The sequence below is a fragment of the Archocentrus centrarchus genome, unplaced genomic scaffold (genome assembly GCF_007364275.1).
Source record: "Archocentrus centrarchus isolate MPI-CPG fArcCen1 unplaced genomic scaffold, fArcCen1 scaffold_26_ctg1, whole genome shotgun sequence".
Classification (NCBI taxonomy): Eukaryota; Metazoa; Chordata; class Actinopteri; order Cichliformes; family Cichlidae; genus Archocentrus; species Archocentrus centrarchus.
The window spans coordinates 3032854-3049466 of record NW_022060256.1 but is presented as its reverse complement, the minus strand read 5'-3'; the positions used below and the strand labels follow the sequence as shown (position 1 = coordinate 3049466).

The 16613-nt window shown below is 40.2% G+C and overlaps 1 protein-coding gene across 1 annotated transcript in view; it reads right to left on the bottom strand.

The window, feature by feature from the left end:
• prkg2 (protein kinase cGMP-dependent 2) overlaps positions 1-5593 on the bottom strand; it is a 55085-nt gene extending 49492 nt beyond the window's left edge. Inside the window, exons 1-2 of the mRNA XM_030723488.1 lie at positions 5464-5593; positions 4237-4741 (exon numbers count right to left, since the gene is read on the bottom strand). Of these exons, the coding sequence (XP_030579348.1) occupies positions 4237-4733 (497 nt within the window). The 5' untranslated portion in view covers positions 4734-4741; positions 5464-5593. The remainder of the gene's footprint in view (positions 1-4236; positions 4742-5463) is intronic.
• Positions 5594-16613: the final 11020 nt, after the last annotated feature.

Genomic DNA, 16613 nt, shown 5'->3' with positions numbered 1-16613 from the left:
CATGGGCAGCATCTTCTGACTGCTCAGTGACATCAAAGAGAAACAATCATCATCATCATCATGTCACATGTATGCTGCTATTTTAAGGAAGATTCTGATTTTGATATCTGTGTGGGTAAAGTTTCTTACTCTGAAACATCTTCATTTCTAGAACAGTAAATGGAAGTTTCCCTGTTGTGTGAAACTGTCTCACATGAGCTTTTTGGAGCCTTTGATTTGTGCTACATGTCTCAGACTATTGAACTTCTCATTGAGGTTAAAGAAAAGTAAAATAAAATGGGCATAAGGTTTCAAAGAGTTTGACATTTTGATAAAAATGCCCTCTGAGTTTGATACCAGTTATCTGTGTGCAAACTACAGCCTGCATCAGCTTAGCTGGAAGTCTGAAACTAGAACACAAAATGTACAAAAAACAACCAGAACACACTTATCACATTTATCATGTTTGTTTACAGTCCAGCGCGTCTCCAGCTAAGCCAATGAGCAGCTCTTACACCAGTGTTATCAATCCATTTCTCAACCTAATGATTATAAAGAGAATATTTCCTTCCTGAAGAAAGTGGTTCCTAAATGTGCTTCTGGTTGAGGGTCCTGCGCAGTATCTTAGCTGTTCCCAGTATTGCGCTCTTCTGGACAGAGATCTTGGATGTTGTTCCAGGAATCTCCTGGAGCCACTCTCACAGTTTGAGGGTCACTGCCCCGAGTGATCCGATTACCACGGGGACCACTGTTACCTTCATCTTCCTCGTCCTCTCCAGCTCCTCTCTAAGCCCTTGGTATTTATCCAGCTTCTCGTGTTCTTCTTGATGTTGCCCTCACTTGGTATTACAACATCTACCACTACAACCTTCTTCCTTTGTTTGTCCACCACTACAGTTGGTTAGCCATCACAACGTTGTCAGTCTGTGTCTGGAAGTCCCATGGGGACGTATCTCATTTTGACCTCGGGACTTCCAGGTTATACTCAGCACAGATGTTCCTGTATACTATGCCGGCCACTTGGTTATGGTGTTCCATGTATGCCCTGCCTGCTAGCATCTTGCACCCTGCTGTTATGTGCTGGATTGTCTCGGGGACATCTCTGCACAGCCTGCACCTGGGGTCTTGCCTGGTGTGGTAGACCCCAGCCTCTATTGATCTTGTGCTCAGAGCTTGTTGCTGTGCTGCCATGATTCATGCCTCTGTGCTGTCTGTCAGTTCACCTCACTATGGCTCATTGTTGATAATTAACTTTGCCATCTAGAATGAGCAACTTTTTATTTCCCTTTAGGAAGTTTTTTTCCCCAGAAAATGAAAATTCAGCAGTAGAGCTCTGAGATTTCTGACATCCCTGCCGCTCTCAGCAGGGACGATCATGTTTCAGGTCAGCTTATTGTTAGTGACTTAGCGGCTTAGCCAAGAGGTTCAGAAACCTTTCACCCCCTTTGCACCTTTTTGAATTTAAAAAAAGGGCCTAGTGAAAAATAAATGTCTTGGAGTGAAATGCGCAGCAGCATCCAGACACAGGTTGTGCACCGTGAGAGACGTTGTGTTGCAGCACTTGCATTAAACTTGTGTAGTAACATTTTATCAAACGCTGTGGTTATAAAATCCAGTCTCTGTCGACACTTTAACTGAACAGAGTGGATTACCAAAGAATCTCCCAAGCTCCTTAATTCAAGTTCATTGGTTGATTGGGTATAAACCACCACAGAAGAAGACATGGCACGGTTATAAGAGCTCCTGCTGAAGCTCAGGTGGTAATTAAAATAGAAATCATGTCAGGAGAGCAGCGTCAGTTTTTCCAGCAGTTTTCCTCTTTTGGTCCATGGATCCTCCTGAATTACCACTCGTGTTCTGGCTTTTTATGAGGGGATTTTATGAGACAGGCGCCATCACTTTAAGTTGATTTGAGATTTATAGATCGCAGATATGCTCCTCTGCATCTTTTACAAATTGAATGTAAGTTTAAACATAAATCAAAGACCGCTTTTAGAAATTAGGCTCCTGCTGTTCCCGTATGTCTGAGCAGCTTTGAATCCAACATGCTGCAGTTCAGCAGTTTCACCACAGATTGCAGATAACTGCTGTGGGTTCATGGAGTCCTGTCTTCACCATTGTGACAGCATCTTAGACACCTTACACTGGACACGGCGAACGATGTGACTGAGAGACGAGGGACACCGCAGGTCCCAGGGTCATTATAGTTAACACACGAAAAAACAAAAACTGAAAGTGAGAAAACACTTTCGTTAACTAAAATAAATAGAAATGATAATTAAAGGAAAAAAACAATAACTAACTAAAAATGTATTGTGATTTTACAAAACTAACTAAAACTAACTGAAATTATAGATAAAATGACCTTCGTTCTTGTTATTGTATTTAAAAGCCTTGTGGATTGATATGAAATCATTTTTCCCACTCTAGGGGTTTAAGCTGGGAGCGCCATCGAGCAACTGTGAGTGTGCATGCTTGTGTGCACTGCGCTCTAATGGCAGCATTTCTCAGCATCACACAATAGTCACTCTCACATTTTGAATCTTGCACCTGAAAATACTAAAACTAACAAAAATTAAACTAAAACTAAGCATGAAACCAAAAATAAAAACTAATAAAAATGAGCAAAACTGCTCAGATAACGAACTAAACTATGTGTAAAATCAAAAACTATAATAGCCCTGGCAGCTTCACACAGTAGCAGCTTGTCAATCACAAAGCCATAACCTAAATCATACCCTGCTTCAGCATCTTTCTGCCTCTAATGGGGGCCAGCAATTTACCAAATGAACACCGTGCTGTACTAAATAAAACTCAGAACTGGAAACTGTGACCATAAATGTGTTCTCACTGTCTTCTATACCAGGGGCTTTTTTGGCAGAGAAGTTGCCCCCTACTGGGCATTGGAGGTTAAAGCTTAGCAACACTTGAAGTATAAAGAAAAGCAACTGCTTGACCTGCACGTTTCAGCATGGGGCCTTCATGAGAGTCATCAGGGTAGCAATAAAGGTGTTCTCTATGCTACAAGTGTCACTGGAGCTTTGACCTCTTCAGACTTTATGTTCTTCTCTGCAGATCTTCAGGAAACCCCTGCTCTGCCCCTACAGGCCATTACAAAGAATTCAGGTTCCAGCTCCTTCCACACTGGCTTCTCCTGTCAGACCTGGAAGCTACTTCCTGCTTACATGCATAAATATTACGGGCACTGCCTTTGTTCCTTGCCTGCTTCCAGCCACTAGAGGGCAGACAGGTCAACTATGACTGACTGAATTAATCTTCTTGATCTTGAAGGTGCTTTGAGTGTCAAAATTAAGTTAAACTAAGACACTCGTAACACTCATCAGCTTAGTTTGTGAGAGAAAAGGAAGATTTAGAGACTTGATCCTTGATTGAGTTCAGCTCACTTTCCTAATATATGATGATATTATATTGTTGGGGGTGGGAGCACAAGTCAATAAAATAAACTAATTCAGTTTGAAATGATAGGCGCTGGTGTGAGATAATTACTTAGTATTAGTTCAGACTGTGAGTATGATTCCTTGTCATTTATCTTGGATAGTAAACCTGGACTACATGGCCAGAAATAAGTGGACACACAAAGTGCACGTGTATATGTTGACCGTCTGACTCCCAAACCAATGTGAATGTGCTGCTGTAATAGCCTCAACTCTTCTGGTTTCAGGACTTCTCAGCTTTTATGCCCACGACCACTAATGAGGCCAAAAACTGGTGCTGTGTGCTAAATGCCTGTGGCTCATCCCAGAGGTGTTGTGTTGTGTTGCGGTGAGGGCTCTGTACAGGCCAGCCAAGTTTCCTTATGTCTCTGTGCCGTCATATTGAAACAGAAGAAGGAGAGGAATATATATATATATATATATATATATATATATATATATATATATATATATATATATATATATATATATATATATATAATACACACACACACAGTACACAGACATTTTTGAACCAAGCACTCTACAGAGAGGTGCTGCTGACATACATCTGTTACAAAGAACTGAATCATGTTTCTATAACAGATTTTTGTTGCATGCCATTAGCACTAAAATCTTTGCTTCTTGCCCACCTTCCACTCTTACCACCCACTCCTTCTTATGCTGCTTGCACTTTTAAATCTCACCCACTAAACCAGGATGGACTGAGCCTGGGGGAGTCATGAACCTTTAACTGGCTTCTGTCTGGCTTTATTTTCCTCCCTTCTTTATGGTTTGAACCTTTCATGAAAACACATCTCACCTTGCTTCCTTTGGTACCCGAGCCTTCTCAAAGGAGAACTTGGGCAGGCCGCTGGAGTCGTACGTCCTGGATGTCGGTTCAGCAGATACCCCGGCTTTGGCACCTTTCCTTCTGTTCAGGGTTTCCTTGATGCGGATGCTGAGGTTGGGGCTGCCCTTACAGCTGGCTTTGACAGAAGGAGGCCGCGAAGTAAGACCTGCCGATGTGCCACTCTTCAACACGTCCAGCAGTTTGTTGAGCTGGATGCATTTATTCTGCAGCTCCTCACTCATCTCGGCCAGTACTCGTGTCTGTTTGGCCAGCTGCTCCTGGAGACCTTTGATCTGCTGCTCTCTGACACAAAGCTCCTCATCCTTCCTCTTGCCCTCACGCTCCAACTCTTCCACCCGGGCCCTCAATAAATCCAGGGTTGAGTTTTTGAACCCACCGCCGTGATCTTTGTGGGCAGAGCCGTCGGTTTGTTTGTAACGCTTTGATTTCATTGAACCGTTCCCCATCTTAGCACCTGAACAAATGAGAGATTCAAAGTTGCTGAAATGATTTAAAAGTTATCAGGAGTAGTGCTGTCGGTGAAATTTAGCACACAAAGGTGTGTCTGAGGAGGCTAACGGTGAGGTTTCAAACAAAAGAGCTGACGCTGTGAGAGCAGAGAACCGGAGGAAGATGGAAAGTGAGGAGAGAGAGATAGCAAATCAGTATTTAATGGTCAATGAGCGTGTCCTGTCCATTTATTATTCAGAAGGCAGGAAGTATTACATTACATGAAGAGTCACTCTGGTTCTGCTCAGACTGCAGCACGGTGAGAGGAAACGCAGTCCAGGAAGCTCATAAATGATAGCAGAAATCAGCAGGACCACTCTAAGTGTGTTCCTCTGCATGTCAGAGCTGTTATGGGGCAGAAATGCTGGAGAACAATCCCGTTTTTGTTGTCGCCCCCTCACACATACAGTAGACTTCATTCATGACATTCCTGCTGGGACAGTGTGCACTCCAGCACTTTATTCTGAAACCTGTTCAGAAAACCTGCGCCTGAACTCGCCCTCGTTTATTCCTATATTTTCATGCTTCAACTCTTTGACTAACAAACAGCGGCTGGCAGTGCAGACTTAGAGCAGAGGTAGCATCGTGCTGTATTTGACCGATCTGATAGGAGCGAACACCTGCAACATTCTCCCGCTGGGAGTGAAAGCCGCCGGTGTGCGTCTCACAGAAAGTCTCAGCACTCACCTGATTAGTTTTCAGAGCCTTCCAACGAGCTCGGAGGAATGAAAGAGTTAAATGAAGGAGCTCCGAGTCCGTGCATCCGCGCGTCAGCAGAGAGACGGTCCACCTAACGCACAGGTCGCATCCTCTCCTCCCTCCGTCGCTCTCGCGCTCGCTTTCATCACCGCATGTGCGGCGCGTTCTCGCGCGCGCGCGGCGTCCGGGTGTGATTGTCAGGTCAGGTGCAAATGACGTCAACCTCGACGGTTTTATTTCTACACTGAATCTATTGATTACTTACGTTGTCACAATGACCTCGATAAATAGAAGAAAATCGTATTTTACCTTTAAGTTATGTGTCCGGACATGTTGGTGATCAGGTACAAATGAACTGCAAACTTTCAAGAGTATTTATTTTATTTCATCAGAAAGCTTGAATCAAAGTAATGAATTAAACGCCTTAAACACGAGGGGGACCAATCAAAGAGAGTTTGGAGAAAACTGGAGTAGCGAGGGGAGGGTGTGTAGTTGATTCAATCAACCTTTATTGTCCCCGAGAGGCAATGTGATTTTCAGGCAGGAGTTCAACACATTACATATAACACGACGTACACAGTGTACTCCAGTGTTCCCCTGGAGGTGAAACACAATGTTCCAAATGTGTGTTTAAAAATACAACAGTCTGTTAGTGCTAACCTTCACCTGATGGTTCTACATGTAAATGATGCTGAAGGTCCAAAATGATGCTCAGTGCCCCGGAGAAGACCCTCATTTCGTACAGATGCTAAACATCTGTGAGTGGCACCTGCAACCCTCCTGTATTTTCAGACAAACGATAGAAAATGAAAGTGCTGAGTCAGAGAAAGAAACAAAACAATTTCACTGTTGTCATGACAGCATTAAGCGTTGCAGCTTCCTCAAAAAGAAGCATCACTGATAGGATCTGTATTTGGCTCAAAAAGCAATTTGATTTAACTGCATTAAATTAGTAAAACATAAAAGAAAACTTCAGATGTATATAAAAGGAACAGCATTGGGGCATGAGAGAAAACAAATACATTCAATCATGTAAAAGTTTAAAGATGATAAAATTCCAACTGCTGCTATATTCAGTCTGTATAGTCTGGAGTTCCACTTATTAACATAAAGTTGTGTGGTTTCTTTGAAGATTGTTAATTATTTTACATTTGTGCACATTTCCCTTTACAGAACATCCACAATTTCCCATATTCCAGTTCCAGGGAGATGAAGAAGTATACACAGCAGCCATCATGTTTCAGAAGTCTAAGATTTGCTCTGCAGCAGCTACTGAAAAAGAATTGTTCCACCTTCCCCACAAGCTTTGGGGAAATGCTGAAGAGAACTAAAATACTACAAATATTCTGGGGTTGTCATATGTAGCAGTTTCCAGTGCTATTGTTAAAATATTCCTTAGCACAACTGTAAAGAAATATAACAAAAATCAGTTCAGTGGAGTAAACTGATAGAGCCTCAGGTGATGAGTACAGGATCATGTTCTTCTCTTGGTCTCTGTGTCGTCACATTGTCATTTCGTGTGTCTAGTTAAAGTCCAGACTGGAAGCTGCAGTCCTTCACACCAGCAAATGATTAATTGGTTTTCCCAGCGTGTTTGTGCGTGAAGCAGCCTCGCCTGCAGCAGATTCCATTGACAGGCAAAGAACAATAATGGCAGGTGGCCAAAGCTAATTCATCTGCACTCAGGTCACAGCAAGATAATAATCCAGGTCACTGACTCTCAACCTGAACCTGAGAGGAATCTCAGAGGCTGGCTGATGATCTGAGGACATATTCACAATAAAGGCATTTGGCTGACTCTGGAATAAATGCCTTCTCCCTGTCCTGGAGTACAGATTCAACAACTTCCTTGAGGGAACCCTAGCAGAACACATCCTCATACCTTGTGGTATTATTGGATCATTTGGCAGTGTTGTGACTCTGCTTTAAACTCTGTCAGGAATAAGTGGTGCTTGGGTCATCCTGAGCAGCTGTGGTGATCAGTTCCCTGTGGTTCTTTACAGTGTTTTGTAACCTCGCAGGAAGTTAGTCGACAGATTACTAAAACTTTCCCCACAAAAAGATAAGAAGACAAAGGATGAATATTTGTGCTTAGCTACCCCCACTTCTGCCTTTTCCCATTATGCGACACTGAATCATTACACCATCTTGTGGAGCATATTTCCATTACATGACAGTACAGCTCAGCCCTAATTCAGCTTCAGTTCATGTCTCTTTGACACAGTACTAACAGATTTGGGGGATAAACTCATAATGGTTGTTCTACTGATAGATTTTATTTTTTTTTAAAACTCAGGTAAATGCAGTAAGTACTGTTTAACCAAGCTGCAAAAGTTGACTGTTAATAAGTATATAATTAACAGTTAATAAACCTGTATTATGGTTCATTAACATAAATAAGGCCTAGTTCTCTCTTTAGACCTGATTTCAGCAAAATATTATAATTACCCGAGTCACAGTAACTGTCAGACAGCTCGAGGCACAAGTCGAGGAGGAGGAGTAGCAGTAATCTTCCACTCCAGCTTATTAATTAAGCAAAGACCCAGACAAAGTTTTAATTCTTTTGAAACTCTGACTCTTAGCCTTGTCCACCCTAATTGGAAAATTCAAAAACTTGTTATATTTGTTATTATCTATTGTCCACCTGGCCCTTACTCAAAGTTTCTGTCTGATTTCTCAGACTTTTTATCTGATTTAATGCTCAGCTGGAGAGGGAATGGCGTCTCACTAAATTAGAAGATGCTCATTTAGCCTGGAAAAAGAGTTTGTTGCTCTATAAAAAAGCCCTCCGTAAAGCTAAGACATCTTACTATTCATCATTAATTGAAGAAAATAAGAACAACCCCAGGTTTGTTTTCAGCACTGTAGCCAGGCTGACAAAGAGTCAGAGCTCTGTAGAGCCGAGTATTCCTTTCACGTTAACTAGTAGTGACTTCATGGATTTCTTTACAAATAAAATTTTAGACATTAGAGAAAAAATGATTCATAACCATCTCAAAGATTATTCTTCATGTTCGGCTGCTTTCAGCACTGCTGGTATTTGTTTAGACTCTTTGGCTCCAGTTGATCTTTCAGAGTTAACTTCAATAGTTACTTCCTCCAAACCAGCAACATGTTTGTTAGATCCCATTCCTACTAGACTGTTCAAAGAAGTCTTTCCAATTATTGATGCTTCAATCTTAAAAATGATCAATCAGTCTTTATTAGTTGGCTATGTACCACAGACCTTCAAGGTGGCTGTAATTAAACCTCTACTTAAAAAGCCATCACTGACCCAGCTGTCTTAGCTAATTATAGGCCAATCTCCAACCTTCCTTTTCTCTCAAAGATTCTTGAAAGAGTAGTTGTAAAACAGCTAACTGATCATCTGCAGAGGAACGGTTTATTTGAAGAGTTTCAGTCAGGTTTCAGAATTCATCACAGTACAGAAACAGCATTAGTGAAGGTTACAAATGATCTTCTTAGAGCCTCTGACAGTGGACTCATCTCTGTTCTTGTCCTGTTGGACCTCAGTGCAGCTTTGATACTGTTGACCATAACATTTTATTACAGAGATTAGAGCTTGCTATAGGTATTAAAGGTACTGCACTGCAGTGGTTTGAATCATATTTATCTCATAGACTCCAATTTGTTCATGTAAATGGGGAGTCTTCTTCACACACTAAGGTTAATTATGGAGTTCCACAGGGTTCTGTGCTAGGACCAATTTTATTTACATTATACATGCTTCCCTTAGGCAGTATTATTAGAAAGCATTGCATCAATTTTCATTGTTATGCAGATGATACTCAGCTTTACCTATCAATGAAGCCAGATGACACACATCAATTAATTAAACTGCAGGAATGTCTTAAAGACATTAAGGCCTGGATGACCTCTAATTTCCTGCTTCTAAATTCAGATCAAACTGAAATTCTTGTTCTCGGCCCCACAAATCTTAGAAACATGGTGTCTAACCAGATACTTACTCTGGATGGCATTACTTTGGCCTCCAGTAACACTGTGAGAAATCTTGGAGTCATTTTTGACCAGGATATGTCCTTCAATGCACATATTAAACAAATATGTAGGACCGCTTTTTTGCATTTGAGCAATATTTCTAAAATTAGAAACATCCTTTCTCAGAGTGATGCTGAAAAGCTCATTCATGCATTTATTACTTCTAGGCTGGACTATTGTAATTCATTATTATCAGGCTGTCCTAAAAGCTCCCTGAAAAGCCTTCAGCTGATCCAAAATGCTGCAGCTAGAGTACTGACAGGGACTAGAAAGAGAGAGCAGATTTCTCCCATATTGGCTTCTCTTCATTGGCTCCCTGTTAAATCTAGAATAGAATTTAAAATTCTTCTCCTCACATACAAGGTCTTGAATAATCAGGCACCATCTTATCTCAAAGACCTCATAGTACCATATCACCCCAACAGAGCACTTTGCTCTCAGACTGCTGGCTTACTTGTGGTTCCTAGGATACTTAAGAGTAGAATGGGAGGCAGAGCCTTCAGCTTTCAGGCGCCTCTTCTGTGGAACCAGCTCCCAGCTTGGATTCAGGAGACAGACACCCTCTCTATTTTTAAGATTAGGCTTAAAACTTTCCTTTATGATCAAGCTTATAGTTAGGGCTGGATCAGGTGACCCTGAACCATCCCTTAGTTATGCTGCAATAGGGCATATTTTCAGACTCCACAGTCAACTCCATTTTGGATCATTTGAAGCAAAAGTGTCTTCATGTGATTCATTAGATCCAATCAAAGTATAAAATGCTGCAAGAATTCATGATAAAATTTATAAATAATGTGAAATTAGTCAAAAGTCAGATAAAATTATCTTTGTCTCTGGGACCCCAGAGTTGCAGCTTCTGGACTGATACCCACTGTATTAGCGTGATGTATCTGGCCATGTAATTCTTTAGATGCGGTCTTAATTTGTGATTAAGAATTAATATTCCTGAAGAATATTTGTTGTCACATTTCTTCAGGGATGCCAGAGAAATGTCTCCATCATTTGTTTAAGGTTAAAATTAATTGTTTTATCATAAGAAGTCTGGCCAATCATTTTGCACTGCATAATGTCATCATAGTGTTATTACGAATTTTAGATGCAATGGTTTAATAGTTTTTGATTCAGTGTGATGTATTTCAGCTCTGCTTCAGTCATATTTAACATGATGTTTTTGAGCACTGCTGTTGCACTGTCTCTGCATCACATGTACATTTCAAAACTGAGTGATGTATGATACTATACACTATGATCAGTGATGGCATAGTTACCTTTAAAAGTAATCTGATTACTGATTATTTAATTTTAGAAGTAACTAAGTTAGATTACATTACTATTAGTTACATTCAACAGTGGCCGGTGTTGTGCCAAAAAGTGATCGTCTGCCAAAAAGTGATTTCCGGTAATTGCTAGAAAATGTTTGTCTGTATTTAAACGGCTGTAAATGACTTGTTGACCTATAATCTGTCAAACATATCTCTCATCAATGATTTCAGGTCATTCTGAGTGAGAAACAGCATTTCTATCACAAGGTAGAAGCTGCACTCAGTTTTTGGCAAAGTGACTTTGTTTTTTATTAAGCTAAAAACTGTCTGACATTAAACATGTCTTTTTAAACATAAATCTGGATCCGAAGGCTGCAGAAATCACAACAAATATAACATCACAAATCTATAAAGATATTTAAAGTGGCCAAAAATCTCTGGATTGATTATAATGTAAGTACAATAACACAGACTCCTAAAGATTGTTGAAAAACAGGTTATGTCTTCATTTTACATATAAACCCTTCATAAATCATGCTGACTGCACTTTGTTTACCAATATAAGCAAAGACATCACACATAAAAACACACAGAAACATTGGGATCACTTTATGGCACAACACTGGCAGCACCCCCACCCCCACAACATAAAAATGACAACCATGAAATGAGGGCGAGTCAGCCATGTTTAAGGTCAGCATTTCCTCTACTACATACTGTCCAACCAACTTCAGCTCTCCCCCCACTTACCGGTTTTGTACCAAAGTCTGGGGGGCCTCCTGCCTTAGCCACAGCTCTGCTTCACCACCTGGTGGGACTCGCTCTGTAAGTGTGACTGTGCAGCGACTCCAGACGTTTCTTCAAATCTGACGTAGTGTTTTTGAATTGTTTTTGATGCCATACTGACATCACTGACTATGATCTTCAATGCTTTTTGAATTATGATGCCTTACACTTGGACAGCATAGCATGATGGTAAGGTAACGACGCTACAATAATTACAGAGAAAACCCAACAATCAAAACTAAGGAAGAAAAAAATGCTATTTGATCTTTTACTTTATTCTTTTTCAAATGTTTCTTGGAAAATTAGTGTTGTGTACACCTAAAAATATACAAAGGCTGAAGAAGAGTTTTTACCCACAAGCCATCCGTCTGCTCAACTCTGAGCCCTAACTGGACCATTATCGCACAATGTAAATATTATAATCTATAATTCCATGTGAAAATGTGTATAGTGTATAGTATATAGAGTATAGTGTATAGTGTGAATTACTTATTTTTATTTTTATTCTTCTTATTTATTTGTGTGTGTATATATGGTTGCAGGTACAAAATACATTTCACTGTGCATTGTACTGTGTATAACTGTGCATGTGACAAATAAACACTATCTTAATCTAATCTTAATCTTAATCTTATAGATATGTTTTATAATCATAAGACGTGGCCAAACCACCAAACAAAATGGCTTGAGTCTTTTATCAAGCATAATGCCCATGTCATTGCAGGCTGTACGCTTACTTTATCAGGTGGCCGCACTGGTACTAGCAAGAACAATATTCCCTTTTAACAGGAAGAAACCTCCAGCAGAACCAGGCTCAGGGAGGGGCAGTCATCTGCTGAGGGGGGAGAGAGAGGACAAAAGCCACACTGTGGAAGAGAGACAGAGATTAATAATAACTAATGATTAAATGCAGAGTGGAGTATAAACAGAGTAAAAAGAGGTGAATGAAAAGAAACACTCAGTGCATCGTGGGACCCCCCAGCAGCCTAGGCCTATAATTAGATGGGTCGAGTGATGCTTTTTTTTTTTTTTTTTGGTCTTTTGCGGTTTTATTTGATAGTGTGCAGTGGAGAGAGACAGGAAAGTGGGGAGAGAGATGGGGGAAGATGCAATAAATGGACACAGGTCATGAAGTCACTACTAGTTAAAGTGAAAGGAATACTCGGCTCTACAGAGCTCTGACTCTTTGTCAGCCTGGCTACAGTGCTGAAAACAAACCTGGGGTTGTTCTTATTTTCTTCAATTAATGATGAGTAGTAAGATGTCCTAGCTTTATGGAGGGCTTTTTTATAGAGCAACAAACTCTTTTTCCAGGCTAAATGAGCATCTTCTAATTTAGTGAGACGCCATTCCCTCTCCAGCTTTTGGGTTATCTGCTTTAAGCTGTGCGTTTGTGAATTATACCACGGAGTCAGGCACTTCTGATTTGAAGCTTTCCTTTTCAGAGGAGCCACAGTATCCAAAGTTATACGCAGTGAGGATGTAAAACTATTGACGAGATAATCGACCTCACTGGGAGCAGAGTTTAGGTAGCTGCTCTGCACTGTGTTGGCACTGAAGAGCATAACAATGAAGGAATTAGATCCTTAAACTTAGTTACAGCACTTTCACAAAGACTTCTACTGTAATAAAACTTATTCCCCACTGCTGTGTAATCCATTAAAGTAAATGTAAATGTTACTAAGAAATGATCAGACAGGAGGGGGCTTTCAGGGAATACTGTTAAGTCTTCAGTTTCTATGCCATATGTCAGGACAAGATCCAGAGTATGATTAAAGTGGTGGGTGGGCTCCTCTACATTTAGAGAGAAGTAAAAAGTCCAACGATGTTCTGCTAATCCAGTGGTTCTCAACTTCAGGCCTTGTGGCCCGGTGTCCTGCAGGTTTTAGATGTGTCTCTGCTTCAACACACCTGGGTCAAATTCATTAGCAGGACTCTGGAGAACCTGACTGCATACTGAGGAGGTAATTCAGCCATTTGATTCAGGTGTGCTGGATTGGGGACACATCTAAAACCTGCAGGACACCGGGCCATGAGGCCTGGAGTTGAGAACCACTGTGCTAATCTAAGTAAATAAATGAACACTCCAGCTCCACCATCAGCACTGCCCTCGGCTGTGAAAGGGAAAAAATGCTGCATGGTGTTATTTTCTCCTGCAGGTGTCAGCGCTCAGACAGTTTGCAGGATGATAGTAACAAAACGCAGCACATTAACAGGAGTCACCTGATGTTGATGCAAATGCATTTTTTTAAGCTGGTTTTTCATCATTAAGTTAAATCTTTTCTTTTTTTAATTGTTAGGGCAGAAGTACCTTTATCACTGCCAGTTGTACTACCTTCATTTGGACTCTAGATGGAGCCAAATATGCATTGTAGGGTCTTTACCCACAATACAAAGAGCCTTGAGCAAACTGTTGTGATTTGGTGCTATATAAATAAAACTGAATTGAACTGAACTGAAATATGTATTCCTATTTTCTGTCTCCTTGCAGCGATTTCAAAGAGCAAAAATCACAATCACTTTTGTTAAGGTTCTTTTATCTTACTCAATATTTGACTGTTTATAATTAAGAAAAGGTTTAAAAGGAGAGCTATCATATACATTTCAAATATGTCTGCATGTAAGTTTGTTTTATGGGTCGTGGTATTTAAGATTGGATTTGAAGAAAAAAAAAAGGGTTTCTGGTTTGAGCTTTTGTCATAGACAAAGAGAAAGCACACACTAACAACACAAACTGCTGAGCCTAAAGGTGCAGCTCCTCAGATTATTGGCTGCTGAGCAGGAATTTCCCTGCTTGCTCCTTATCAATAAAATCACTGAAAAAAATCATAACCCCAAAAACCTTTAATTTTATAGCACCCATTATTACCTGAGTGTCTCTATGCAGACTGTTTAGTTTTACTAAATATCAGTTACACATGTTCTTTCTGTAGCATGAGATGAAATCAGTACAAGTGCTCATAGTTCTTTTAAATAGTGAGTTACATGTGAGAGTGAGACCAACATTTAACTTTCATTGCTTCCTTTAGGGCAAGGGCGTAGGAAGGAGTTTATTACTGGGGGGGGACACATATCGGAAACCTGACAGATCCGTAAATACTCGGAGCAAAGCATAAAAAATGCCATAAAAAATTGCATGTATAATTTACATATATATATGTTTTATAATCATAAGACGTGGACAAACCACCAAACAAAATGGCTTGAGTCTTTTATGAAGCGTAATGACCATGTCATTCCAGGCTTACTTTATCAGCTGGCTGCACTGGTACTAGTACAAAGGAGTATTAGGACCACATTGAGAAAAAAAAAATTGTGCATTTTGAGAATAAATTTAAAATTTTGGGAAAAAAGTCGAAACGTGCAGATTAAAGTTGTTTCAAGTCAAACAACGACACGTCTGTATCCCCTCCAGGATGTCTTGTATTATGAGTTAGTGAAACTATACTTTAGAATCAGTTTTAGTAACAAGGAAATGATTTCTCTTTTAGTACATAAACACAATGTAGTGATAAGTATGAGGATGTTAAAGAGAGAGTGCAGAAAGCTGCATCTGCTCAGAAGGAAAAACCACACAACCTGGCAACGGTTAGATGGAAGGATGCTGCACCTTCGTACAGTACAGAGGGGACATGTAGAACCACAAGACACAATAACACAGCTGATCAAGTTGTTTCTACCCAAAGGCATTTTGTAGAGAGTAGCAGCTGTGGCTGTTATTTGACTTGAAATGACGACTTCAACGATTTTGACTTTATTCTCAAAACGCATAAAATTATTTTTTTTCTCAATGTGGCTCTCACACTCCTTCATATACCAGCAAGCTAAATATTTCAGTAGCAGAAAAATAATTTAGTAACGCACAGAAGTGCAAAGTTTGATATGTTTTATTGGTCAAAAACATTTAATAATGATCAAAAATGCATTTATGTAGGCTGACTGGCAACAGAACTGGTTCTTTAATTAAACAACATTCTGACATGAAGGAATCCTCACAGATAATGTAATGAACTAATTATTCACTTTTTAATATCAGCCTTAAGATAAAAAAACAGCTATTAAAATATGCCTATTCAGTTTGAAACTCTAATCTAATAAATCAAAATAAATATCAATAAAAATAATAAATAACCAAAAGAAAATAAAAGTGATACTTCTCACATTTAATAGACAAGCTGTGTGCCTCTTTACAGCCCTGTTTAGCCAAGCAAAAGGTTCAAATCATCGGCCTAAGCAGAAGAGCCAAAATGATTTTTCCGCCTCTCATTTGAAATTCATTGCAAATTGACTTCTTGTCCAGTAAGTAAACTTTATCCTGTGTATGAAAGTAAACTGACAAACAGCCATATTCATGGTAACATTCCTGACTGGCTGTAGCTCAGTAGGTAGAGCAGGTCACCTACTGATCGGAAGGTCAGCGGTTCGACTCCTGGCTACTCCAGGCTACATGCCAATGTATCCTTGGGCAAGATACTTAACCCCAAGTTGCTCTCCAACCGTCCTGTCGGAGTGTGAATGATAGTTAATTAAAAAGCACTTAGCTTAGTAAACATGGAAGTGCTTGTATGAATGGGTGTGCATGGGTGAATGTAAAACATGTATAAAGTGCTATATAAGAACTAGTCCATTTACATTTTACCTCATTCAAAGAGTTTCTGGCTCCTGCCGTTGTCTCCGCCTCCCAAAAACTCGGAGCCATTCAGAGGGGGGAGTGCAGTGGCATGACGCTATGTTGTGCCTTCAAAATAAAAGCACGCGAATTAAAAGTTTTTCTCCGTGCTGTAATTTTTGGGTGGGACAAATGTGCCTGTCTACAATATTGGGGGGGACACGTCCCCCTCCGTCCCCTCCAGTTCCTACACCTATGCTTTAGGGTACATATTTATGCCTCAGCCAACAAAAGAGAGTGAAAATAGAAGTGATTTATTACTGTTACATATACGCTGTCGCTACTGACGGACGTAAAAAGTGTAGCCAAGGTGGAAGTGGCTTAAACCTGCATTTTTTCTAATCTCCTGTTGTGTTATGAATCTCATATCACTTTGCCTGCTGCCATCTTTTAAATACAGTCTGTAGTCATGAATGGCTTTC